This window comes from Paroedura picta, chromosome 2 (genome assembly GCF_049243985.1).
Source record: "Paroedura picta isolate Pp20150507F chromosome 2, Ppicta_v3.0, whole genome shotgun sequence".
Lineage (NCBI taxonomy): Eukaryota > Metazoa > Chordata > Lepidosauria > Squamata > Gekkonidae > Paroedura > Paroedura picta.
In genome coordinates, this window is record NC_135370.1 from 123,043,453 (window position 1) to 123,071,244 (window position 27,792).

At 46.0% G+C, this 27,792-nt stretch overlaps 1 protein-coding gene across 1 annotated transcript; it reads left to right on the plus strand.

The window, feature by feature from the left end:
• The first annotated feature begins 5,491 nt into the window (after window positions 1-5,491).
• MDK (midkine) lies at window positions 5,492-27,792 on the plus strand. The gene is made up of 5 exons (XM_077322339.1): window positions 5,492-5,700; window positions 21,432-21,511; window positions 21,657-21,818; window positions 23,786-23,947; window positions 26,696-27,792. Exons 2-5 carry the CDS (start codon window positions 21,433-21,435, stop codon window positions 26,719-26,721), a joined length of 429 nt encoding a protein of 142 aa, XP_077178454.1. The 5' UTR covers window positions 5,492-5,700; window position 21,432; the 3' UTR covers window positions 26,722-27,792.

Sequence of the window (27,792 nt, forward strand, 5' to 3'; positions counted from 1 at the left end):
ATTGGAATATGTCCAACCTCAAATTAAGCACTGGATAGGTTATCAAACTGTGTTTCTAAGAAACTGGAGCTCCTCGGAAGTGTATTATGCTTCACAAAGCAACAGTGGAGAACTTGCCCATAACAAAGCTTGTTTTCTACTACTGATTTTATCTTGAAATGCGCCACTGGAAGAATAATGCTGAGCATTTTCTATGTAAACTGTCAAGGTGGAACTATATATACCAACCACTGCAAGTGAACACAAATGCAAGAACAGAATTTGCAGCTGTATGACAAGTTGGAAGAGAAAATTGTCCATGATGTGGTCAGAGACCTTCATCTCTACTGATCCTCTCAACAAATAACCCGTTGCCCAGCATTAGCATTATAAGAAGGAGAGTTGGTTTTCACTACCTGAAGGAGAGTTGGTTTTCACTACCTGAAGGAGTCTCAACGTGGATTACAATCGCCTTCCCTTCCTCTCCTCACAATGGACACCCTGTGAGGTCAGTGGGGCTGATAGAGCTCTGAAAGACCTTTGACCCAAGGTCACCAAGCTAGCTGCATGTGGAGGAGCAGGGAATTAAACCCAGTTCTCCAGATTAGAGGCTGCCGCTCTTAACTACTACACCACACTGGACCCACATAATTGGAGAGTTCCATGCTCCACTAGGTCTAATGGTTAAGAGTGGCAGTTTCTAATCTGTGTAGTGGAGTTCAATTCCCCACTCCTCCACATGAAGCCAGCTGGGTGACCTTAGGCTAGTCACAGTCCTGCTACAGCTGCTCTCACAGAAAAGTTATGTCAGAGCTCTCTTAATCCCCCCTACCTCACAGGGTGTCTGTTGTGGAGAGAGGGAGGTAAGATGATTGTAAGCTGCTTTGAGACTGCTTTGAGTAGTGAAAAGTGGGGCATTAAAAAAACAACTCTTCTATCTGGAGGGGTCCAACGAACTTAATCAGTATCCTGTGTAAAGTAAGATTCTACAGGACAGCAAAACCCAGAGTTCCTATGACTAAGTATGGAGGGGTTCCTCAGCAGGGAAATCCATAAAAGAAGGGACCTGAGTTTTATTGGTTCACAGGGAGTTCTTGTATTGTAGAAAAGAGTTTATATCCCCTTCACTCATAACCTAGAAATGTTTCCCTTTAACTGTCTTGCCCCCAAACTGCCATTTCTTTGATATTTCCTCCTTGATGGATTGATTGTGTAAGCCTATGAGATAGGCCATGGCATTCAGGTGCCACTTTGATGATTTTAAAGTTACAATCCCAATAAGTTGTTTTGAGAGGTTTTCTTGGCAAGAAATGGGAAGGTCATTGCCATAAATAAAAGATGCATGCTAGGCTAGTGGGCACAATTTATTATGAATGCGGGACTTGCTGACTCGGGGACCTCGACACACCAAATTGACTAAAAATATTACTGAGTTTGTGTTTGTACATTAAAGGTAGCTTTTCTCCAGTTGTTCTGTGAACCTTAAGAATAGTGAACATTCTTCCTTGTGCTTTGTACTCCATACAAAACAGTAGAACAGAGAGGCTCATCTCATGCAAATCTTGACTTGCTGAATGATTTGACAAGAAAGTTTGCCAATTCCTCATACACTGGAGGAACGAGGCGGGGGGGGGGGGGACTGTGCAAAAGCAATATGCTCTTTGGAACTGTGCACACTGAAACTTTGGATCCAACTCTCTTCATGGCTTCTGTGGGCTTCTGCAAGCATGGCTTGTGCATGGAAGTGGCACACATTATAAATGCATTTTAACTTACATCAGGCAATAATTGAGCCAAAGTTAAAGAACTGTCAGAACTGTCAGAACTGTCAGCAATATGTATATTAAAAGGGAGGATGGCTTGGCAAGAAATTCCTAGGGCTGGAGCCACTCATAAAATCTGAGACAGCTTTAGCCCACTTGGCAACAAATTTCTAGAGGGGATGGTGGAAAAATTGGCCTCATTCCTCGCCACAAATTGATTCCTTTGGTATGACATGAGACTCCGTGCTTCACTGGCAGCTCAGTAGGAGAGGCAGCCCCAACACACGCACACACACACACACACACACCCCTGGATTAAAGAAAGGCAAATGAGTCCATCCAGAAGTTTTACTGTTTGCAATGAGTTCACCATCCCAGCCTATGAGATGCAATGTTGGGAGGGGAGAAAAATGGAGGTGCTGGGCAGGGACACAATATTAGTATATTAGTAGCACAATATTAGTATATTAGTACCAATTACAATCCTCAAAGCCATGAGCTAAATTTCAAACTCTACAGAGCTTTTTTCTAAAGTCCTAAGTAGCTGTAAATATTTAAATGTGTCTATAGTGTCTATAGTGTTGTTGAATTCACTGGTTCCCTGTAAAGCAGAGAAAATGTTGTGGCTGTAATACGTGTTTAAATTACATGGCATTAGTATAATCCTCACACATCTGAAGTGTTTCTCATGGTAGCAACATTTATTATGGATAAATAGCAACATTTATTGTTGTTGTTATGGGATTTCTAGCCCACCGCTCCCCTGAGGCTCGTGGCGGGTAACAACATGTAAAACCCCCATAAAACCCCTAATACATAAAACACCTAAAAAACACCCAACACCCCCCCCACCTGATGGCGGCGGAACTATCCAGGAAACCAGGGGTCACTGCTGATGTCGATGTTGGCGGGGGGGGGGACGATCTATGTGATGCATTTTTATTCCATCCTCTCTCCAAGGAGCTGAGGACATTTTACATGTTTCTCCCTTCTCCACTTTTTGCCTCAGAACCACCCAGTGAGGGACACTGGGATGAGAAGCAATGACCAACCCAAAGCCACAAGCAAGCAGAGCTCTGACCCTGGCTCTCTCTGCTCCAGCGGTCTAATCTCTCTAGCACTAGTGCCAGCTTGTTCTCTCACAGGGTTCTGTGGGGGGGGGGGGAGGAAGGACTACAGACAAGTGATTGTAAACTACTTTGAGACTCCTTCAGGTATAGAAGGTGGGGTACAAAAAACGAGCTCTTCCAGTGTTACAAAGCAAAGAAAAATGGAGGTGCTGGGCAGGGACACAATATTAGTATATTAGTACCAATTACTATCCTCAAAGCCATGAGCTAAATTTCAAACTCTACACAGCTTTTTTCTCAAGTCCTAAGTAGCTATAAATATTTAAATGTGTCTATAGTGTTGTTCTGAATTCACTGGTTCCCTGTAATGCAGAGAAAATGTTGTGGTTGTAATACCCCTTAGTGGGGACATCAAGAGGGGATGGCTACCCTCTTTAGTCATTATTACTACTCAAATTGATGAACCTAACCTCCATAAATCTGTCTTAAAACCAACTTGTTAATGGCTATCAGGGTTGCCAGCAACTAGCAAGAGACTAGGGGTCAGGATCATGGGAGGGAGGGGCTCTGTTGCATCCACAGCATGATACTATTTCTGGAGTGAATCTGGAAATGTCACACCATTGATGCAGAGCTCTAGCATTCACTGGAAATTCTAGGCCAGCCTTTTTCAACCTTTTGATCCTGGAGGAGCCCCTGCAGTAATTGGTCAGGCTTCAGGGAGCCCCAGAGGTGGTGTCAGCTAGAAGTGACATCACTGTCCACATTAACAAGCAAATTCAAGGAGGACGGGGGGGGGGCAGACAGGAGGTGGTTTAAAGCAGGAGTAGGTATGCAGGCTATGTCCCCTCCCAGGTGCAGAAACCATGAGAGACCTCCCGCAGGTTCCAGAGGGGGAGCAATGGAAGCAGCTAGTTCTGTAGCTTGTGGCTGAGCCCATTAAGGAAAGGCTGGGGATCCCCCGCCAGAGCTTGTCCACGGGCCCCTGGTTGGGAATGCCTACTCTAGACAATGGTGTCACTTGTGACATGTGAACACTCCAGAAATGACATTGTGCCTTCAAGCAATGGTGATTTTAGGGTCATTCCCCCACCACCATCACCACTGGGCAACTGAGCAGCAGCAGGGATCAGGGCTGCTGCCAGTGTATCTCCTGCTATAGCAGTATCGGAAGTCAGCACAGTCCCTGCAGCCACTGGCAGTGGATCCCACCAATTATTAATTCAGTGAAGAAGAACCTCCTTTGTCTATCCTGAGTTTATTGTCCATCATGGAGGGAAAAAATTCTGTAATCACTTTCTCTACTCTGCACCTAATTTTATTGTGTGTGTCCCCTTCCCCAATTGCCTTTTGTGTAAACTGAAAAGCCCTAGAGCAGACCAATGGTCCCCAACCCCCAGTCGGGGACCAGTCCATGGATCAGTCAGTACCGGGCTGCTGCTCCTCCTCATCCTCCTCCCCAGCTGCTGCCTTGGGAGCTGCCCTACCACTCTGCCACTGGCTCACCTGTGGTGCTCTCCGGCAGTCGCCATGGCTGGGGCTCCCCCTCGGTGTGGCACTGCGCAGCTGCTGCTGGCAGCACCCCCCAGCGGGTAGCGGGAAGTTGGGGGCACTGGCGGGAAAGCAAGAGGAGCAGGGGCTCAGGCAGCAGTGGCGACGTCCATCGCAAAAGACTACCCCCCCACTGGGCCTCAGTAACATTGTCAAGCGTTGACCGGTCCCCGGTGATAAAAAGGTTGGGGACCACTGCCCTAGACTCTCCTCATGGAAGTTACTCCAGCCCCTTAATTGCCTTGGTTGACTTATTTGGCACTTTTCTCAGATCTTGTTTGAAGTCCAGCGGAACAGCGCACAGTGTTCTAAATGCGACCACACGATAGCTCTCTGTAAGAGCACTGCAACATTGGCTATTTTATTTTCAAAGCCTTTTCTAATAATCCATAGCATAATAATCCTTTTTCACCACTGCCACATCATCAACATCTTCATGCCTGAAATGTAAATATGGTGAAAAGGGGAGAAAGTTACTATATATTATTCTAACCTGAATTTTTTTTAATTCCAGTCCTGAAAGACTATTTCAAGAGTCACTTCCGCAAATGCTTTTATCATACAAGATGTTCTTATGAAACAAAGATATTAACTGAAATGATATCTTTCTTAGGAGAGGACTAGAAGAGTAGAGCTTTCCAGGTACAGAAACCCTGTCTCAGGCGGAATACTTTTAAACAAGGTTAAGCGGAGGCAGCTGGAGGGTGGGGGGCGTTTATGGTGAGGGTACATGAAGTTAAAACTCTTGCGGAAGCGTTTCTTGATCATGGACGGTGGGTTTTGCAGGCTGCCGGACCGAATGTTCCACGTGGGGGGGGGGGGATAAAATCGTCTCTGCGGCGAGTGAGAGAAGGAAAAGGCGAAGAGGGCAGTTTCCAGATTCCTGGAAACGTTGCATTCCCATGAAAGAGGAGCAGATGGGGCGGGAATTGGGGCCGGGCCAACTGGGGGAGGGGGGCTTCTGCACAACCAGGACCCCGCTTGGATTTGCCCCCTCAGGTCCGGCGCCTTTTGTCTGCGGCTGCACGAGGGACGGGCGACGGGCGGGAGGGAGGGGGGGGGGAGGAGCCCGGTCGGAGGAAAGTTTGGGGTCCCTGAACTACCTTTTGTTGTCAGCTGGGCGTGACGTCAGAGGCCGCCGCTGCCGCCGCGCAAGGTTGTGTCCACATGTGACCAGCTTAAACTAGTTCTGAAGACACAAAGGGAGAGGCGAGGGAGATAAGGAGGCAGATAGCGGGGCAGAGCCGGCGGCAGAAGGAGCAGCCTTCGCCACGACACACTCCCAGGCGGCGGCGGCGGCGGCGGCGGCGGGCAGGGCTCCCTCAGCAGCGATCCAGGCAAGTCGCCCGGCGCGAAACTTCGCCGGTGCCCGGCTTGGGGCCACTGCGCCCGGCGGGGTCGTGCCAGGCAATGGGGAGGGGGCGTCGCGGAGCCCTTTCCTCGCGAGCCTTTGTCCTCCCGGCCGGGCCACCGGGAGCCCCCTGCTCAGACGACCGAAGCGCGGCGGGGCGCTGGAGAAGGGATGCCGCTGTCTCCCCAGGGTGCCGGGCCAGCGGCTCTCTCGGCGGGGTCGCCTCCTGCCTTGCCGCGACGGCGGCTGCCCCGGCCCTGGACGCCCTGTGGAGCGGAGGCGGGGCGGGGGGTGGCTCGCGGGTCTGCGGCGGCCTCCGCAAAGTCTCGTGGCCCCTCGACCTGGGGAAAGCGGCTACTTTCTCGCGGCGTGTCCCCCTCGAGAGCCCTTCCACGTCCCGAGGAAAGCCCCGTCGGTGGCAGCACAAGTTCCCTGCCCCGGGGACCTCGACCTCTTTCTTCCGACTTTCCCTGGTCTTTTAGGTAGGAAGCTGACGTCTTCGACGGGCTTTGGACGAGCAGGGAGACGTTGGATGCACAGAGCATCCTTTGCAAGTGGTTGCATCTTACCTTTGTGCCCGCTCAAATGCCCTCGGGAAATGAATCTTTGCGGGGGGGGGGGTGATCAATCCTAAGCTACAGGAGTTATCCCTGTCTGGGAGCTGGATGTCAAGAGAGGCTGAGCCAGTTGGGCGTCCCAGCACAATCCAGGTGGCAGCTTAATCCAGTTCTGTTTTAAAAACTGGTAGGACACAAAGGTATGAGAAGTGAGTAGAAGTGCAGACTCCCTCCTTTGGGTCTGCTGCACTGTTGCTTTGGACACAGTTCTACCTCTCCCCTGTGCCCCCCTACTCTGCAAGGGGGTGCTTCTCTTTTCTCCTGAGCTCTGGCATGCTTGCTGCACACCACGTAATGCATCCATGCAAGCACCCACAGATGCACACACATGTACATACATACTGTTTGTGCCTCACATCCAGTGACACAGAACTCTTCTGTGCAAGTGCTGTGCGCAAAATGTTACAAAGAGCAATGGCTTAATTAGTTCATCTTGTAAAAATGAGAGTATTCATTGGGTGTTTTGTTTTTAACCAAACCATCTGATTTGTCTGCACCTCTAATACGTACGGCTGGATTATTTCTGCTCTTGTCACATTCTATTTGGGGGTTATTTGGGCTAATACTGCTAGTGTTATTTTGGAAAGTTGGAGGTAGTGTTCCTTCTCAATATTGAGGCCCACAGCACATGACTTTCACATCACTTTCAGCTTACAGGTGAGTAAAGTCTGCATTGATCCAGGCCTGAGGCATGCCTTATTCATAGGGAGGAAACTCTTAGCAATGGATGACTGTTTCTCCCACTGCGGCTGAGACTCTCTGAGGACTGTTCTGTTCAATTCTCCTGTTGCTTGGAGCATGCTGAGCTAAGCTGGAGAACAGAGGGACACTTACTCAGTGCAGTGCTGTTCAGAGCCAGGCATTTGGAATTGGAGAGTGCACATTATGCAAAATGAGGAGCTTCACTCTAAGCTGAGCACCTCTATTCAAAGCTCTGGAGCTCTTGGACCTGTTCCAGCCTGAAGAAGAATGAGAAAAGGGAGCTGTTTCTCCCCAGGAAGGAAGTGTCCCCATGAAACTAGGACAGCTCGTCTCGCTATACATGCAAACAAAAAATATTGTGCATTCTTATGAAAGAAGAAGCCATTGGTGGGTCTTTATAAACCCCTTTCAACTAATTTTGCAGTTACGGGTTCTTCTTAATAAGGGCCTTTCCTGGAGCTCAGTCTGTTTTCTATACCCCGTCTTGACCCCAGTTTGTTCAGGCCTCATTTTTTTTAATGTAGTCCTGTGATATATTATTAGCCAAGATGCAAAACTGAATCCTGTAAAGAGAACACACTCTGCTGCCATTCCTGCTTTGCGATGGTCTCCACACCCAAAGTCTGAAAGTTTTTGGCAACAAGTAGGTATTGAGGTAATTCCTCGTCCCTTCTTCTTTCAATTAGATGGTTTGGGCTATGTCCAGGGTCTGTAGAATGGTGCAATTCTGAAATTTGGAAACCACCGTCTTCCGTTGGATTGAATAGTGCACTTCAAGCAATTGGGCATAATTTTATTTACTTCATTTATACGCTGCCTTTCTCCTTCATGGGAAACTAAAGCTGCTTCCATCATTCCCCTCAGGCATTTTATTTTTGAACGTTACATCCATAATTCTCAATATAAAGCATTTTTTTCTGGTTCCCTTTCTTTGCCTCCCCCTCCAGATTTTTGAAACTTTTCATTACAAACTGGAGTGGAGATGATTGCAGTGTAGGAGGCAAAACAGTGCAGGAGGGTATGATCTAGACCCATTAGGGTCTATCTTTAGCAAACACATTTAAATCTGCAACTTTGAAGTATGCTCATTTCAAAATGAAAGCCAAATCTTGGTATTCTGAGGGATTTGCAGCTTAATTTGTAAACCATGACAATATGAGACCTATGTTTGTGTCGCCTTTACACCTTCCTAGCTTTGAGTTTTTATGTGGTAAAATTATCATTCTTTCCCTGCTCTTCCCCCAAGGTATGATTTTTGGAGAGGCAAACCTGGGAGGGGGGAGGGGGGAGCAGGGTATCATGTGCTGAAGCGGCTGTCCTTGGTCATGGCAGCCTTTACTAACAGGTTCTCCATCCATGCTGCCCAGACAGCGTTTCCATGGCTTCATTGGCCAAAGGAAGTGCTGACACTTAGGTCTGCTCATCCAAGTCTAGCTGTGCTCTCCAGCCGTTCCTGAGGGTAGTTACAAATAACCTATGATGAGTCTATTCGACTTGACTACACAAAACAAAACCCTCCTTCTCTGCCCCCCCGCCCCACTTTGAATTAGTTACCATTTAACATTATCCTCCTCTCGCATTGGCTCTGCTGGATGAAATGTCAGCTTAGCAAGAATTCATCTCTTATTTTTGCTCTGTGTCTGGAATTGTGATAGCCCCTTTTGGTGCCTGCAGATAGAGGAGCAATCTGTTGTTGTTGTTGTGTCAGGCCTACTGGGTCAATGTCCTTGGCAAGCCACAAAGGGACTGTGCCAGGCCTTCTGCTAATTGCTGCTAGTCTATATAGCAGATCAGGTGCTCTCAGGATCTCTGGATGGAATCAGGCAGCACAGCCCATGAGAGGGACTAAGACACTAGTTCTAAGTGAGTGTACTCAGAATTTTTCTCAGGCTTATTCAGTAGGGCTTACCCAGGAGAATTGCAGTGCAAGGCTGCAGTCTAAGAACACTTTATGGAGAGTAAGCTCCATTGAATAAAATGGGATTTGCTCCTGAGTAGACCTGCTTAGGCATGCTCTGTAAAAATGCATTCTCAAGCTGAATCACATCCTTCTACATCCATTGGTGTGTTTACTAGGATCTGGGAGAACCAGGTTCTAATTCCTGCTGTGTCATGCATACTTACTGGGCGACCTTGGGCCAGTCCTGCATTCTCAGCCTGACCTGCTTGGGTTGTTGCAAGGAAAAGAGGACAAGCTCCAGAAGGCAAGGTATAAATGAAATAAGCATACTGTCAGTTCTGGAAAACAGTTGGCCATATTTGGTGCTTCTTTTTCGAACTACTTCTTCCAGTTCAGTACTATAGCATCCATGATAGAAGATGTTATCTTGTGTCTATTTGAATCTGTGGAGTGGAATCAGACTACTGTATACTCTGGAAGCAACAGCTGTGGGTGAGAGAGAATGATAAGAGAGAGAGCAGTAGAAAAGGAGTCATGAGAACACTGCAGGAAAGAGCTTGAGGGAAGGGAGGAGGGACTGGGGAGCGAGTGGAAGAACAGGGCACAATGTTGGCTCCAGAAATTTGAGAAGACTGCAGGTTGCAGGGAGAAAGTGAGGAGAGGTGGCCAATTTATCAAGTCCTGTACAAGGAGGGAGAGATGCAGGGCCAGCAATGGAAGGCAATAAGAGAACTGAAAGAAGGAAAGCACGTAGAAAGGAGTTGGGAGGGCATGAAGTCTCTCTCCATGTAAAGAAGAATGCAAGCACATTAATGGGGCTTAGAGAATCTGTTTCTCATATTTAAGGGATGTGCCTTAGAGGCAATGCTTATTCAAGGATATTATTAACTCACATTGCTCATTTTGGACATCATGGCTTCCAGAGTATTCCCTGCTCCTGAAACTTCCTTGAATGCAAGGTAGAAGGTAAACATGAGTTCTGCATAGTGAAGATGAGTTCCCATAGCTTTCTGCTCACTGACAATATTCTGTGCTTCTCAGTTCAGACCCACAAACTCTTAGCTCTGTGTGAATCAACATTATACATTTGATGGTTTTCTGTTGGACATTTTTATTTTATTTCTTACATTTATATACTGCCCTTCCTTGCGGCTTAGGGCAGTTTGCAGAAAACATGCAACCATTGGCAGATATAACATAAATTCAGTAATTGTATCAATTAACAATAGCAACAGTATCAGCAATCATTGAACTATACAGTTAACAAATCAACCATTGCCTATGATGTGATTGATGGGTGCATCTGAGTGGGATGGGGATTCTGGGGGCCCAGTATATGTTGCCAGTTCCTGACCTCAACAGAATGCTTGGTGGAAGAGCTTAACTTTGCAGACCCTGTGGAACTGTGCTAGCTCCCCCAGGGCCCTGCTCTCCTATCCTCTGGGAGCTTGTCCCACCAGGTAGAGGCCAGAACAGAGAATGACCTGACCCTGCTTGATGCCAGATGTGCTTCCCTGATGCCAAGGATCAGCAGCCTATTGTTGTGGACTGAGTGTAATGCTCTTTGGGGACATAGGCAGAGAGGTGGTCCCTCAAGTATACTGGGCCCAGACCTTGTATGGCCTTAAAGACCTTAAGCCTGATCCGGGATTCAGCTGGCAGACAGTGCAGCTGTAAGGGTTGGATATGGGCCTTTCAGGTTGTTACTGTGAGAACCCTTGTCGCTGCATTCTGTACCAGTTGTAGCTTTCGTGTCAGGGATAAGGGTAGGCTGATGTAGAGTGAGTTGCAGAAATCCAGTCTAGAGGTGACCAACACATGGATCACTGTGGCCAAGGGCCAAGTTATGGGGCCAAGTAGGGTGTTAGTAGATTGGCTTGGTGCAGGTGGGAAAACACCTGCCACACTACCCTTGTGATCATCTCACACTTGTGAGTTGGAGGCATCCAGGATCATGCCCAGGTTCCTGGCAGAGTGAGCCACTGATAGTTGCACCCCATCCAGTTTGGGTAATCACACTTCCTCGCTTGGACCCTTCCTGCCCATCCATAGGACCTATGTCTTTGAAGGGCTGAGACAACTGCTTGAGCCATCCTACCACTGCGTCCAAACATAATTCTGGCAGCCATAGAAGAACTAGCCCATGTAATATTGCATGTGCCCGGTGTGTCATTTAAACTGGGGTGTCTGCTGCAGTGCATGAAATGGCAGCACACCAGAGGTTCCTAGCCTTTATGGGTGCTGCACTGGCATGCTAATACTGCACACATTCCTGCTTCAAAGGAGGCTCTGGGTGTATGCAAAACTGCACAGTTAAGTTCTTGACTGCCGGCATCACATGTAAATCAGGACTCAGTCTTCTTGTATATGAAGTGAAAAGAACTGTTTAGGAAGGCTTGAGGAAAAAATATGTTTAGATCACCCTCCTTACATCCATGTAGAAACATTTTACATTGTGAGCTGATACCAGAACAGGAGGATACCTGGATTTCTTTTCCAAAGAAATTGAGAAGGCCAGCCTGAGGAATTTTGGTTACCTTTATGAGAACTGGACATTTGTATGACTATTACCTATTTTGAGAGAAACATGAATTTTTCTGGGAAAGCCTATGCTTTCTCCATCAGCCCTATAAGATCATCCCAACATCAGTAGTGTGTTTGGGCAGTCTGTCTTTTCCTCCCATTCCTTGCTATGACCTCTAGGAACATACAAGCAACATACAGGGCTCTTATTCACTGAAAGCTCTGCATGTTGAGGGAGAACAGTCTACGTATCCCCTGTGCAAGCACCAAATCATGTCTGACCCTGGGGGTGACGCCTTCCAGCGTTTTCTTGGCAGACTCAATACAGGGTGGTTTGCCATTCCCTTCCCCAGTCATTACTGTTTTACCCCCCAGCATGCTGGGTACTCATTTTACCAACCTCGGAAGGATGGAAGGCTGAGTCAACCTTGAGCCGGCTGCTGGGATCAAGCTCCCAGCTTCATGGTCAGAACTTTAGACAGCATGTCAGCTGCCTTACTACCCTGCACCACAAGAGGCTTATTCAAAGGTCTTATAAGACGTTAATAGCCAACTGGTATTCTTCACTATGTAGTCCAGTCCTCTACCTATTTACTCAAGAGTAAACCCCATCCCAAAAAAGCGTGCCTATGACTATAGTTTTAGAGTCTTGAGTTGGCCCAATGAAGGAATTTTTAGCCCATGGAGTAGCTAATCTAGCGAGGAGGAGGTCACCCTGTGTTGATAAGTAAGTTAGAAAACCTGGAACTGATCTTGCTTGACAAAGAATACAGGTCAGAGCAATAGAAGGGCCCGCATTATTGTGTTTGGCACCTACAGTCCCATTCCAGTTACAACCAGTGGTTTTTCCATGGGTGTGGTCAAATCACTGGCAATCTTAACTGTTGCCAAAGTATGTCTAACTAAACTTTCAGCTACAGCAGAGCATATGCAGTTAATGGAGGTGAGAGAGAGTCATGAGATATGTTTCTGAATATGTTAAATGTGACAGGAGAGTAGAATGGATCAATGGGGAACCAGGGAGAATTGCTTACTAAAAGCATCTTAGTTTTGCAGGGGGTGGGGAAGAATCCCCAAATGATCAATTAATTTAATAAATTAAATAAATGTTCTCATTTGGGATTATTGACTGTATTATATTATTTTCTGTGGCTTCTTTCTTATTCTTTTCCCTTGTATAACTTTGAAACTTGGTGAGATAAAGATCAACTTTTATTTGCCAAAAAGAAGAGTGGGGAAGCATCAGGGGTGAGAGGGAAAACCTCTTCTCTAAATGTCTGAAAATGCTTTTTTAAAGTTTGTTGTCACAGTCAAAATTGAAGGGGAAGGGAGGAATGCCAGAGCTGATTATGCAAGTTGGGGTTCTCTGTTACTTGAAACAGTAGGTTCTAACTTTAGGTGATAACTGTGGCACCTGACCATCTCTTGCTTGCAGCTTCTTCCTCCCTCTCTTCAATTTAGAAGCCGTCACAGTGGCCCTAAACCAATGTCTGACTTTAAATTATAAAAGAAATTATGCTTACCTATACAATAGTTGAAGCCTGGATTTGAACCTTAGTTTGTAGACAGAAAAACCAAGCCATAGTTTGAGATTCCTGTGTAATAAAAACCATGGTTTATTGTGAACCAGGACATTTTCAGAGTTGGAGGCCACCAAAAGTGGAGGATGGAGCAAAAATGTGAACCTCAGGACTTCCAAAGCTTTCCACTGGAATCTTATACAGTGACTCCAGATGAAAGCCATTGATGTTTATGGACTTTGACTGGAGAGACTTTGAATAGGATTGCACGACAATAAGCAATAATTTGTTGTTTTGATGCAATGGAGTCTGAGGGATGCTTCAGACATAACGAAACTCATACATAAAATATACTTCGGTATAGAAATTATATATGTGGATTTTTTGCTTTGTGTACAGCCGTGAGTATAAGAATTTAGTGATACATCAAACTATTATTTGATTATCTGTTCCACATAATATATTTCTAGTTAGGCCTTGGAGGAGGAGTATGTCTCATGGTTTAAGTGCCACTCAGCGCTTAACACCCACTCAGGGCGGCTGTCCCGCCCTTGAGTGACTCTGCCTCCAACTGACTTTCCTGTCTGTTCAGTCCCCCACCCCTGTCCACCCCCTCCTCCTTCCACTTCCCTCTGAGGCTCAGAAGCTGCAGATCCCTGCAGCAGGAGAGCTGCCCCTGCCGGTGAGTTCCCTTCGGGGGGGGGGGGGGCTCCATCCTGCAGCCTTTCCAGATCCTGGGGAGAGGAGGCCATCCACAGAGTTCTTCCACCCCACCCAATCAAGCACCTGTTGTAATGCAATGGGCTTGGCCCTAGTTTTATATAAAACATTTCTATTTTACCTTATCAACTGGGACACGAGGTGGAACACTATACAGCAACCAAGTTGCATGGACACAAATTATAAGAGTCTAATTACGAAGAATTAAAACATGAATTCAAACACATATTTCAGAGCTCTCAGGATTTAAAACACACAAGCATTAAAACATGCAGGAATAGAATGAGGACAGGCAAACCTAATGAGGCAATTTACATCTCCACCTAATGTTTTCTGGAGTAATGATAGCCTTACTCACCTGACATGTAGCAAGCAAAGGTACCCTCCTCATAATAATGAATAAGGCCCATGATATCATAGAATCATAGAGTTGGAAGGGTAGAATCATCTAGTCCAACCCCCTGCAGAATGCAGGAAACTCACAACTGCCTGCCTACCCACAGTGACCCCAATTCCATGCCCAGATGATGCCCCACAAAAAGCCCAGAATCCATGGCCAGGCTGTATTACAGTAGCCTTATTGACAGTCCTATGGGAGGACATCTTAGGAGGAGGTTGAGTCTCTTCTTTGGTTTTGGTTCTATCATCTTTCTGATGCCACATGACCCTGACCTGGATGGCCCAGGCTAGACTGTTCAGTTCAGTTCAAACTTTATTACAGTCGTTCAGACCAAGTTGTATGAAGTTAATACATAAAAGACCAAAAGAATATGGTCATTTGATATAATGCAATTTAAAACAGATCATAAAATAGAACTTAAAATTATGCTACTTTACATCGGATTTTTATGGTGGCGGCACAAAACTTAGCCAGCTGTCACCTGGGGGAACTCATCACTTAGCAGCCTCTTTGCTTGATCTACATCATGATGTTCTGGCAACTTTTTAAGGAGTGGTTCAATCAAGTTGCTACGAATGTCTACATAAGCAGGGCAGTGGAACAATATATGCTCTCTTGTATCAATTTCGCCACTCCCACAAAAACATTGGTTAGACTGCCTCTTGCTTTGCAAAGCTCTTAAGTCAGCCACAATTTGATGGCACTTTCTACCATGACTGTAAAGGTAAAGGTATCCCCTGTGCAAGCACCGAGTCATGTCTGACCCTTGGGGTGACGCCCTCCAGTGTTTTTATGGCAGACTCAATACGGGGTGGTTTGCCAGTGCCTTCCCCAGTCATTACCGTTTACCCCCCAGCAAGCTGGGTACTCATTTTACAGACCTCGGAAGGATGGAAGGCTGAGTCAACCTTGAGCCGGCTGCTGGGATTGAACTCCCAGCCTCATGGGCAAAGCTTTCAGACGGCTGCCTTACCACTCTGCGCCACAAGAGGCTCTTCACCATGACTGTGGGGTGATGTAAATTCCATTCCTTAGTCCAGGTTCCTCTGGTCTGAGCTGCATTTGGCCTTCTGGCATTCTAGCTGTTCTTTTCTTCCCATATAGAATCATAGAATAATAGAGTTGGAAGGGATCTCATGGGTCATCTAGTCCAACCCCCTGCACTATGCAGGACACTCACATCCCAATCACTCATCCACTGTAACCTATCCCTTTGCCCTCACAGAATCAGCATCTCCGTCAGATGGCTATCTAGCCTCTGTTTAAAATTTTCCAAAAATTTCCATATGATATGATAACCATAGCTAGGACTAGGAACAACAGAATTTGTTTACCTTATTTCTTAAGCCATTTATAAACGGAGTAAAGGTATGCAAGCCCTCGCATGCAGAATGTGATGAATGTGTTACAAATGAAGGAACATACTTATGGTGGTCTGTTGGCAACTGAAGCACATCACTAAGAAAGAAGACAAACTATTTATTGAGCCATATCTCCAAAAATACTCCCCTGTACCAGTTCCTCAGACAGCCTCCTCTTAAGGTGCCCTCCTCTAGGACTGTCAATAAGGCTACAGTGGATCCATGATGGGGCCAGCCCTATGGAATGGCCTGCCTGACCGTGTGAGTGATGCGGATGGACAGACGAATGGGCCAAAGCAGGCATTAAACAGAGTTCTGTGTTACTTTTCTCTGCATTTTTAAATGCAAAAGCAATCTAGGTGGGCTGTCAGTTTGACTAGCAGAAGGCCAGGTAGGGAGTTATTTGCTTAAGTCTTTCCCTTTCAGCAGTTGCTCAGCTCCGAGTCACCTGTGTGTATGCCCCCATAGGTCAGCATGCCTCACTGCTCTGCTTTTTAAAAATTATGCATGGGATTTAATTTGATGTCTACATTTCAAGTCACATTTAAACATCTCTCAACTCTGCTTTCTTATTTTGATTATTCTTTCCTACTTCGCATCATGTCTCATCATTATCTGCTCCACCCTCTTCCGATTCATGCTTCCTTTCCTTGCCTGTACATTCTCTGTAAGGAACTTACAGGGGAAGGGAATGAGAATCTGCATTGGCCCCACCAGCACATGCCTGATGTTCCAGGAAGCTATACTGCTCCAAAGTAAAACAAAATATGAATGCCTATGTAACATTAACCAAAACAACACAAGACTAGGCAGGGTTTCGAGTTCTTTCAGAATTCTTTACCAGAGTGGGTAATAACAAAAAAAGTGGGCGGGTGAGTGGTGCTTCGGGCCATGCCAATGTTTCCTCTTGAGAGTTGTTTTGCCACATGAAATTTCTTTCCAATATAGTACTAGATAACAAGCAGAAGATAACAATAATACCTTGGGCGAACGTGTTAGTCTCATTGTTTGGCAGTCAGGAATATTGGATTTGGACCAGTCCCTCCACGGTGTGGTTTCTGTTTCTTTGTGGTCTGATCTTATGCCACACTGGAGGCATCTGAACCAGAAAGATTGTGTGAGCTGGTAGATGATGCAATTCCTTCTGACAGCCCTTTTGGAGAGCCAGAGATACTGCCATGGATAATAAATGCATTGTATGGCCACACCCCTTAAGCTAAGTTTAGATGTTACTGTCACTATGCTTCTGTCTGGTGATGTGAGGTCTAGGGAGAATACTTGCTGCAAGTGTTGATGGCCGTAAATATTAATTTCATTTTAGGACCTAAAGGATTTTAAAGTGGTGGGAAATCTTTCCCACCTGCTCTGGAGAAGTGATCCTATAAATCATTGCAAGCTTCCCAAAGACAGCTGCAGAACTCAGCTCTTTGGAAGGACAACTGTGGCTGGGAGCGTCCCATTCTTTCAGGTGGTTTGGAATCAGAAGTCTGTAGCCAGCTGATCCTTAATAGCCTTCTTCCCTGGGGGTAAAATGCAAATGTTGTCGTTGGTGCAGGCTTAGAAAGATCATGAAAAAACAATCAAAATCCTTAAGGTAAATTCTTGAGCTGGCAAATTTACACGGTAAGTCTTCTAAGTGAACTGATATGTCACATGGAAAGAGAAATGTCCTCGGGATGCCTGTCTCACCTAGACTAAGCCTTATCAAGGGGGGGGGAGGTGGCACATACAACCTAACCACACAGAAGCACCCAATAGATCTAGATGGCTTTGCCCATGAATGAGCACCTAAAAGGATGTTCACCTAAAAGGTCATCTATGCTGCCATGGTATCGTGGTTAAGGAGCAGTGGCCTCTAATCTGGAGAACTGGATTTAATTCCCTGTTCCTCCACATGCAGCCAGCTGGCTGAACTTGGGGCAGTCACAATTTCTCTCAAAGCTCTCTTAGTCAAGCCTACCTTGCAGGGTATCTGTAGTGGGGAGAGGAAGGTCAAGGTGTTTGTAAGATGCTTTGGGGCTCCTTCAGGTAGTGAAAAGTGGGGTATTTAAAAAAAGCTCTTCTTCTCTTGTTCTTCTCTAAAGAACTTTAATGATTGGAAAGCCATTTGTAAGGAGCCATGTGCCCAAAGTCCACCCTGCTCAGATGGAGATAGTACCATAGGAGAGATCTTAGCTTGAAATCTAGCTGTTTTTTCCCCTAAAGACTTTTTCCTCAAGAATGGTGGGATGCAAAAAAATACATACATCTACTTGCAGGGTTTTATTTTGTGTGAGTTGTTAATGTTCATGACTGAAATAAATTGTCTTAACCCACACGCTGGGCAATGCTATTATCAGGCACTCCAAATCACAGCAGAATTTGGATGTGGATGGCAAGTCAGAGCTGTGCCTCTGTCCCTGGAGCATGAGTTTGGTGGAAGGAAGCTGGGGCTGCACCCTGGCAGATACTCTGCCCCCCTGAGGGTAATTCCCCGCTGAAAGCGGGGAATGTGGCTCCCATCCCTTGGGCTTTGCCTTCAGCCACCCGGGCTGTGTAATTCTCTGTGACAGTTCAATTCAGAGTGAATCCAGCAGCTTCACAGCAACAGACACACAAAAGGTGAGCCCGCTGGAGCCTGAATAATGAACAACGCTGCTCTGCAGTGGGCTGCCTGGGGAGGGGGGGGGGCACAATTGCTGACCCAGTGTTTCTTTCCTCAGCTCTTCTGGACATTTCTTTCCCCTACAGTGAGCATGGCATGTTTCACCCCACTCTGGGATGCAGTCAGTGCCTTTATGAGTTTCTGTGACAGTAGTTCAGAAGCAGGAGAACTTTCCCACCTATGCCTCCTGCACTCTTAAGCTCCAAGGCACCATGTGGGGAGCTTCTTTCCTCTGCCCTGCATTTTGTGGCAGAGGAGCACAGGGAAATCCTGCAGACCTGTAGAAAGGGGGAAAACCCTACTGGTCATATCTACTGGCACAGAGCTGGTACCATGGAGTTACGGGGTGGTGGGGAAAGTATTGCTTCCTGCAAAGCATCAGGAAGGGTGTCCTCCCCACTCCATCCTTTTACCCAGCCTTTATCACAAGCACTCCATTTTCATGCCTTAATCTCAGCTCTTGTTTTCATCCTGGAATTTTTCCATCTGTCACTCAATATAGACAGACAGCTGTGTAGATTCCAGAAAAATACCATGCAAGCTTCAAGTCTTGTATATCAAAATTGAACATCTGGGGAATTTCATTTTAAAATGTGTTTCCAGTCCTTAAGACTCCTAAGGCGGTATTTAATGAAAAAGCCTGAGAAGAATTTTCAGGAGTCCAAGGATAAAATGTACATTTTGCCTCTTCTATGACTAGTAAAAATGACTAGTAATTTACATAACACAAGGGAGCAGTTCATCTGGACTGTAGAATTTTGATGTGTTAGCAACTGAAGAGTACATGCCCTGTGCTATGTATAGCATAACATCGCTGTGAAAGCCAGTTCATGGGATTTATAAGGAAAGCCCTGTATATAAAGTAGGACATTCTGTGTTATTCCCAAGTGGAGTTTCTGTGGCACCCTCTGTGGCCATCTTGGGACTGTACAGCTGCCACTGAACCCGTAGTAACTGCCTGTAGTTCAGTTCTTCAAAGCTACAGCAATTAATTTGATAGAAGGGGAATGTAGCCTGGAGGAATTCTATTGGAATTCTACGTTCCGATACCAAACCATATTGCTCCCTTTGGTGGTACTATAGCACCCATAGTCTGTTATCTTCATGAGTCATCCATACCAGTATGAAATCTTGTAAGACAGAATAGTATTTTGGGGTATAGTGGCTAACTCTGTGTCATGAAATAAGAACTTTGTTTTCTGTTTAGTCTCCTCATTCCTGCCTTCCCATCTTTGAATGGAAGACTTTTGCATTTATTTTTGATTGTTTCTTCTGGACAGCTTGCTGCTGGGCTCTCCTGGTTGTGTAAGAATTGTATGTTGGAATAATTAATTGTATTAAGAGAAATGCAGGTTTTTCCATAATCTTATTCCAGATAGAGAAAAAGTTCTTCAGCTTTCTTGTTGCTTTCTTTGTCTGCTCTGGTTATAACCATGGCATTTCAGATGCACATCTTATACGCCATATATACATCTGTGGGTACACCCAAGCGTTCATTCACCTGCGGCCACTTCTTTATGGCACTCACACACACATCTACACAGAGTCTTTTTTCCATAGCCCCTTTGTAGAGATATGGTAATAGGCTGACATTAAGAGAGCCAGCAGGGGGAGCAGCCTGCCTTCTAAAGCTCCACATGAGATCCAATTGTGCAAGGCTTTTATTTTCAATCTTCTGTTTTAGTTCTCAGAAACTATGCCTGTTGGGGTTTCTTTTCCCACCCTGGATTCTTTTTGAACTGGATAAAGGTTCCATGGCAGCTGAGGTCCCCCCAACCTCAGGGAACGTTGGCACTGGCGAGGTCGCCCGCTGAGCACTCGATAAAAGAAGCACTGGGAAATGAGGGGACGGACGGACGGACGGACGACGGGGGACTGTGGAAGCGTTTGAGGGGAGCTGGGAGCAGGGCCGCACTACTGCCAGCAGGCAGAAGCCGCTTGGCTATCCAAAGTCTGGAACAGCATAAATCCCACAAGCAGGATCGCTTTACCCGCCTCCATTTGGTTGCTCTGGTTATGGAATCTGAGAAGGGGAGAGTGTGTGGCCCATATTTTGAAACGGGAGGTCAAAAACCGGTTCAGTTTTTTCCTCATGATTTAGGGATGGGGAGTATTTATTTGAGTTGGTAACCCCTGAGGGGGGGGGCGCAGTTGACCAGGCCAATGCAGAAAGGGTAGACATGTGTATGTGTAGGCCTGGCTGGAGCTTGCACAGTGCCCCCAGTTTGTGTCAAAGGTTAGAAAGCAACAAGCCTCATATGGTGGGTTCAAGGGAACGCACCTGGGAATCAAGTAGAATTGTAAAGCTCTTTGTACCCTGAGAAAGGCTTGGAAAGTTAGTGGCAGTAGTTATCCTTGAAGAATAAGTTTCAGAAGGCAGCCATGTTGGTCTGCTGCAGAACAATGAGGTTCCAGTCCAGTAGCCCCTTAGAGACCAACAAGAATTTCAGGGCATGAGCTTTCGAAAGTCAAAGGTCCTTTCATCAGACTTGAGTAGGGAGCTTTGACGCTTGAAAGCTCATGCCCTGAAACTCTTGTTGGTCTCTTAAGGGGCTACTGGACTTAAAGAAAGAGATTGTCACTACTCGTGAATGGGGGAGAGACGTGGGGGTTTGCATTAGTTAATTCATAAACTGTGCAAATCTAAATATTGTTTTTTATTGCCTAGGATTTAGGTAGAAATGGAGGGGGGGGGGGGAAATGGCAGCCTAAATGATAGCAATAATTGGTCCTCACCAGGGAAAGGATGGATGCATTCATGTACAGTGCTGATCCAGCAGAATACTTTTTAAGTTGCTTTTTGCTAGATGTAGAGAGGATACATCAGTGCAGCCAAATAAACAACCACATCTCAACCTGTTCTCAAACTTTAAATGGGTAAGAAGCCCGGCTTGGTGGCAGGGGGCTGAGTGTGGAATGTAAGCCCTTACAGTTTTATCTGGTAAAATGAATGATTAGAGGTCTTGGGGACAAAAGGATCTCAACCAAATAAGCAACCAAAAGGTACCGGGGCAAGACTAGTAGAAAGGCTGTTAACTTACTGATGCTCCAGATACAACTTGTGGTCCGTTTATTCCAGCATACTGCTTCTCACAGTGACCCACCAGTAACCTTGGGGGGCCAATAAAAAGGGCATGGAGGCCAAGGTCTTCTCCTTATGCTGCCTCCAAACATTGGTGTTTTGGGGCTTTACTACCTCTGAATGTGGAGGTTCCTGCTTGCTACTAGGGCTAGTAATCATTGCGGGAGCTATGCTTCTGTGTGTGGTTTTCCTTTTCACTCCTGCATGTAGGAATTTGAATCCTGAGCAGATTGTCCTTTCTTACACAGAATGCAGGTCCGTGGACTCTTCCTCCTCTTGGTACTGGCTCTTCTGGCTGCATCTTCTGAGGCTGGCAAGAATAAAAAAGGTAAGTGAGAGACTGGGGAGAAGAGTCCCAGTCTGCTGTTCTTTGTGATTGGCTGAAAGTGGAATGCAGTCTGTTTTAGTGCTCTGAGGCCGGAGGGGTAAGATTACTCCTCTAATGCATGCCTGCTCCCATATTATCACTGCAGACAAAGTGAAGAAAAATGGCTCCGATTGTGAGGAATGGCGTTGGGGTCCCTGTGTCCCTAACAGCAAAGACTGTGGTGTGGGCTACCGTGAGGGAACCTGTAACGAGGAGACCAAGAAACTCAAGTGCAAGATCCCCTGCAACTGGAAGAAGGAATTTGGAGGTGAGTGGGCATCTCACGTAAAGCAGGCTTGAGGAATGGTGCACTGTCCCATGAGAGCTTTGGTGTGCTAGGGGGGCAGATTAGCAAACAGTGGCGAACTTATAGTTCATGGCCCAGAATGATCATAGGCTCAGGGTGCCCACGTGGCACTCTGTGTGGCACAGGCTGGTATGTTAATTCATGGCTAACTTTGGAACACTTACTAATTTGCCTTGTTTACAGTGAGTTTGCATCTAGTAATCTTCTTGCTCCAGCACTTCCTTATTAGAAGTACATCTTGGCAGGAAGTGGACTTGGCAAAAAAAATATGTGACCGGTTTCCTGTATCTGACTTAGACCATGCCCTTAAAAAGCAAAGCTTTGTCAGAAAAGTGTTGCGTTCACACCTACAGTTCAATAAGCATCTTTTCAATGCTTCTCTGTTGCTTCTTAGTGATAATAACCAGGCTTGTTGGAGGCCAGGGGGATGCTGGTAGAGTGGTTGGAATCTAAAGTGAAGGAGAGGGAAAGATTAGGATGGTTAAGATGGAGATTGTCCAAATCAAAATGCTCCCATAACTGGAATAACTTCTGCTTACATTCTGCTGGGGAGCTGAATTGTCTGTAGGTGAGCAAAACACCTGCCTCTGGGCTTTAAAGCAAAACACAGGTCAGTGGATTTATATAGGTGTATATATTCCATTAAAAGACATGGAACTCAAGTTGATTGTTGGTTGATCTCTACCTTTAAACCACTTTCTATCCATCCCCATTGTCTCCCCCCCCCCCCCGCCGCCCCGTCCCTTGCCAGTCTGGTGCTGCTACTGCCACCTCATGGTCATATTGATGTTCCCTCTGTCTGCATTGCTATTTAATCACATAAGAGTCCTGCATCCTGTTTCATATAGTGGCTAGCCAGTTGCCCTGGAGGGCCAACCATCAGGCCATAGAGGCCAAGGCCTTTCCTATCCCCAGTATTCAAGTATTTACTGTGTCTGATTGCAGAGGGTCCCTTTGGATGCTTTGACTAGTAGCCATTGTTGGACCTGTTCTATATAAATGTTAGTCATTTTTAAAGTCATCTTTGCTTCTGGATATCACTACGTCCACTAGCAGGGAATTCCACAATTCAGTTATTCATTAAGAAATTTCTTTTTGTCTATCCTTTACCAATTGCATAATTTGATTGAGTTCCCCCGTAGGGCTGCCAGGTCCACTGGCCTGGGTGGAGGACCCCTGCTTCCCAAGTACTCCTTCCTCCCAGTTTATCAGAAACTGGATGAAGTTTGCATTTTAATGTGATGTGCTGACATCACCCAGAAGTGGCATGGGATCATCAGAGGGGACACTCTGATTTTTGAGGAAAAGTCTATGGTTAGAAGCAAATTCTACCATAAAAGCCAGAGTGTTGCCCCTTGACATCTCCGAGATGCCGGCGTCACTTCAGGCGACCTTAGCACATTGCATCACTCCAGAAATCTGCCCCCTATCCCCCACCAGCAGAACTGCTGGACCAGGCAACCCTATTCCCCTGAGCTTTAGCATTGTGGAAAAGGGAGAAAAACTTACAGTGGGGAAACTTAGCCTATGACTAGCTTGGAGAAGACTGTCAACAGTAACCTCCCAGCTTTACTCAAACTTGGATCCCCCCCCCCAGAGGACTGCTGCATTCTTTAAAACCTGTGCTGTTTTAGGAATAAATAGGATTCATCTGATCATGTCTTGGAAATTGCCAGTCTTTTTAAATGGGGACCCTAAACCATAGTGAAATTGGCTCTTTAAAGTCACACAAAAATGATGCATTGCAAAATGAATTTAACATCAAGTGTCCAGTTTCTTGTCCCATAAGACTGTGTAAATTGCACCCAGTGTAAAGGATCTTGGGATGGGGACAGGGCATGACTTGGAGCGTTGTGTCCTTGGGCCTCTTCTGCAGATGACTGCTGTGGGTGCCCTGTAGATCTAACCATGCTTACTTTCTCTCCTAGCTGACTGCAAGTACAAGTTTGAGAGCTGGGGAGGGTGTGATGCTGCCACAGGTCTGAAGGCCCGTTCTGGCACTCTGAAAAAGGCCCTGTACAATGCCGAGTGTCAGGATACGATCCAAGTCACTAAGCCTTGTTCTCCTAAGGCCAAATCGAAATCCAAAGGTCAGTTCCATCTCTGTGGGGTGGGGATGCCTCTCTTTTGATGCTTTATGTTGCTGTTTGTGATATAATTGCTCTTCTGGGGATATTTGAAAGTTAAAAGGACCAACATGGGGGGGGGGGGGGCTTGGTTAAAAGGTAGCATTTGTCATTAAGCCGGTAGGGGGTCTTTGTTAAGCTGGTAGGGGGTCTTTGCATCATCCAACTCTGGAGCAAACCTGAATTCATGAGTTCCAATATACACTGTTACCACTCTATCTGCCCCCCACACACACACACACACATACAGTGCAGTTGATACAAGATTATGACTTGCCTTTTCTGGCACTGGGAAGAGTGCAGTCTCCTCAGGGGTGGGGCTCATGACAGAGGAGCCACAATCTCTTGTCAGTTTGATTCCCAACTCCTCCACATGCAGCCAGCTGGGTGACCTTGGGCTCACAGAGCAATCCTGTCAGGCTGCTCTCAGACCTACCTGCCTTACAGGGAATGTAGTGTGGGGACTCCTTTTGTTAGTGAAAAGTTAGGTATAGAAACCAATTTTTCTTCTAGATTTTCCACATGACCAGTTAACTGTGCATGGCTGATCATCAGATTTTTTTAAAAAACTATTTATTATTGGATTTTTATTTTTTATCCCATAAGGGCTCAGAGTAAGAATGACATCCTTGTTGAATAAGGTCCTATTGGGTTTTCCCTACGTCTAATGTTGCTGCCTTTAGCAAAATATATCCAGGAATCTTCTCATTGTCTTCTGCTTTTTCTGTTGTGCTGTATGGTTATGAGCTCTATGAGCCTCCTTGAATGTGGCCTCTAATGTCAGGCCCTGGTCATTCTTGATACTCGCCTTATCATCAGACAGTTTACCTCAGATTGGGGAGGGGCCCTGGCACATCTGCTTGGCATGCAGAAGGTCCCAAGTTCAGTCCCTGATAGCTTCAGTGAAAAGACTCTGGCAGTAGGTGGTGTGAAAAAACCTCTGTGTGAGACCCTGGAGGTGTTGAACTCATTTGTTATGAATGTCACTTTGTTGGGCCTGCCATGGGAGCCCTAAAATATAATGCCAGGTACCAGAAATATAAACTTTATAAAGAGCAGAGACAAATCCAATTAATGATGTTATTTTTTATTCAAAATACAGACAAAATCAATTGCTTCCTAGTGGTAAAATCAAGCCCCAATTTTAATCATATGCATATGTATTTAATCATATGCAAGACTATTTTTCCCCAAGGGATATCATAAAGGGGTGGTATCTTACATTTCTATACAAATTAGTTACTGTGTGTGTGTGTGTGTGTGTGTGTGTGTAGCACGTTCAGGAGTGAATGGACCAGGCTGAGCAACTGGCCCTGGATGTCCCAGAAAACAAGGCCCTGGCACAGGGGGAGGTGGGAGTCTGAACCTAGCTCTTTCACATCCCCCACCTCTAGACCTGATGGAGAGGCTGTTTCCAAAATGCTCAGGGGGTACTTTCTATCCTCCCATGTATGAATACAATGTTTTGACACCCCAGCCCTAGAGAGCTGCTGCCAGTCTGAATAGATGGGCAAATGTACATGTCACACAAGTAATCATTGAGAAAGTCTAGTGGTGGCAAAGTTTCTTTAAATACCAACACCACAGTAGGGTAGGGAGGATTAGACAGGTTTCATTAAATATTTGTTTGTATTTATGTACCATCACTGCTATTTACAAGCATAAAATAAAGATGGCTCACAGGATCATAGCAGTAAATAGATAAAAATAAGAGACAATAGACAACTTTGCCAAATCCCCACCAGAATAACTGTCTGCCCTTCCCCTTCCTGTCTAAAACCAGAGGTGAACTGGCAGTGAGGAAGCAATATGGTGGCAAGTCCCTGCTCTGATCTTGCCCTCTTAAACATGCAAGCAGATTGGTAAATGCCGAGGATCAGGATGAACATAAGAAACAGGTCTTCTTGTGCTGAATCCAAACATTGGTTCTTCTAGTTTAGTGTTATGCGCTCTGCTGGTCAGCACATCTCCAGGATCTCAGGACTCCGCCAACATCTGCTATCTGGAGACACTGTGGACTTTCTGCTTGCTGAGTAAGAGTATGTAGGGGGGAAAGATCTATTTAGGAATCAGTTAGCTTTCTTTTTAAAAATGACACCACATTTAATTTAATATTGGTATTTGAGTGTTCATTAATCTAATTTTTTTAAAATGATAACATGTGTCTAAAAGTTCAAAGTGTCAAATGGACTAGAAGAGTAGTCGAAAGCCAGTGCTCCAGAATGTAACCAAGATCTCTTTGATTTGGGGAAGGACTGTGGCTCGGTGGCTGATCATCTGCTTTGCCTCCAGAGGGTCCCATTTTCAATCCTCAGCATCTCCATTTAAGAGGATCAGCTTGTAGGTGACGTGAAAGACCTCATCCTGAGGATGAGGACAGTTGCTGCTAGTCAGAGGAAACAGTACTGACCTTGATAGAACCACACTCTGACTCAGGATACGTCAGTTCCATGAGAGGGTCCCATTAGCATACAAGGCCACATCTGTGTGTGGAAAGAAGCAGTCACTTTGTCAGTAGAAACAGCAGCTTCACCTGAAAGGCAAGTGTTGTGTTTATAGAGGGAAACTGTGCCTGGCTGGATTTGTTCCCAGTAGTTGTTTTATGTGCTAACCTGCCTAAACTATGAGCCAAATAGACTCTTGGTCAGCTGGCAACTGTAGGTGCCTCCATGGGTCACACTAACGCTTGTGTTTCTTCATTGTTTCCAACAGCCAGGAAAGGAAAGGGGAAAGACTAGAGCGATGGACATAACCCCACCATCTTCAAGGCACGATGCCTGAATCCAGTTGGACACACACCACTCGGAGCTGCAGCATGCTCCCTCCCAGCATGGCGATGCTTTGCCAAATCCCACTGCTCTTCTGCATGCACAACTTTGCCCTTAACCAAGATACTATTTCTAAACTCTAGTTTTGTAGAAAGCAAGCCCACCCTGACCAGAAGGAGGTACTGTTTGCCTTCCCTTTAACTTCTCCCTCCTGTATACGTACCCCAGTGTTCTTTGCTCTGGTCCCCCCCCCCTCCAAAAGAAAATCAGCCTGATACTTGTTGAAATGGGTTGGGCTGAGCTAGGCTGTGGATTCACATCTGGGATCCTTTGTCAAAGCCACATCGCCTTTTAGTACATCTCTTGCAGGTTTAACTATGGCAGCAACTTTCCTGTGTAATTTTGCCTTGCCACGTACAAATTAAGCTAGCCAGGGAGACAGCTTCATGGTAGGCCTGTGGGGAGGAAGTAATTGCAGTAAGAACAAGGAGAGTTCAGAGCCCCAAATCTGCCCAGCTTCCTTGCTAAAGAGACCATGTGCAGTAGGAAGATTTCGACTTCTCTGATGACACGGTGCCCTCAGATTTACAGGGAGCTAAATGTGTGCCTACTACCCATGGTGCTTTGTGTGTGTGCATGCATGTGGTTACTTTTCCTATGTTATCTCTCCAATTTATATATGAATCAGCACCGTATTCTGTTGGAGGCTCCCCATCTGGGAAGAGGACTCCGTGTGTGTGTGATTTTGTGTGTGTGTGTGAGAGAGAGGGAGAGAGGTTTCCTCTATGAGCCATGTCTGCCCTGTTTTGTTTTTTGCCAGAAGGCCATACCTTCTATCCCATTCTACACCCAGAAAAGAATATTTTCCAGAGTTAATGAGCATAGTTTTTCTTTCAGTCATTATGTCTTTGTTCCTTCTGTCCCTTCTTGTCTGTATTTTTGCTGGGACGCTGCAGCCTTTCCCTACTTTACTGGTGCTGGGGAAGCCCTCTGCTTTTTACATTCCTCCCTTTTCCAATAAAAATCTTTTTACAAAAACAA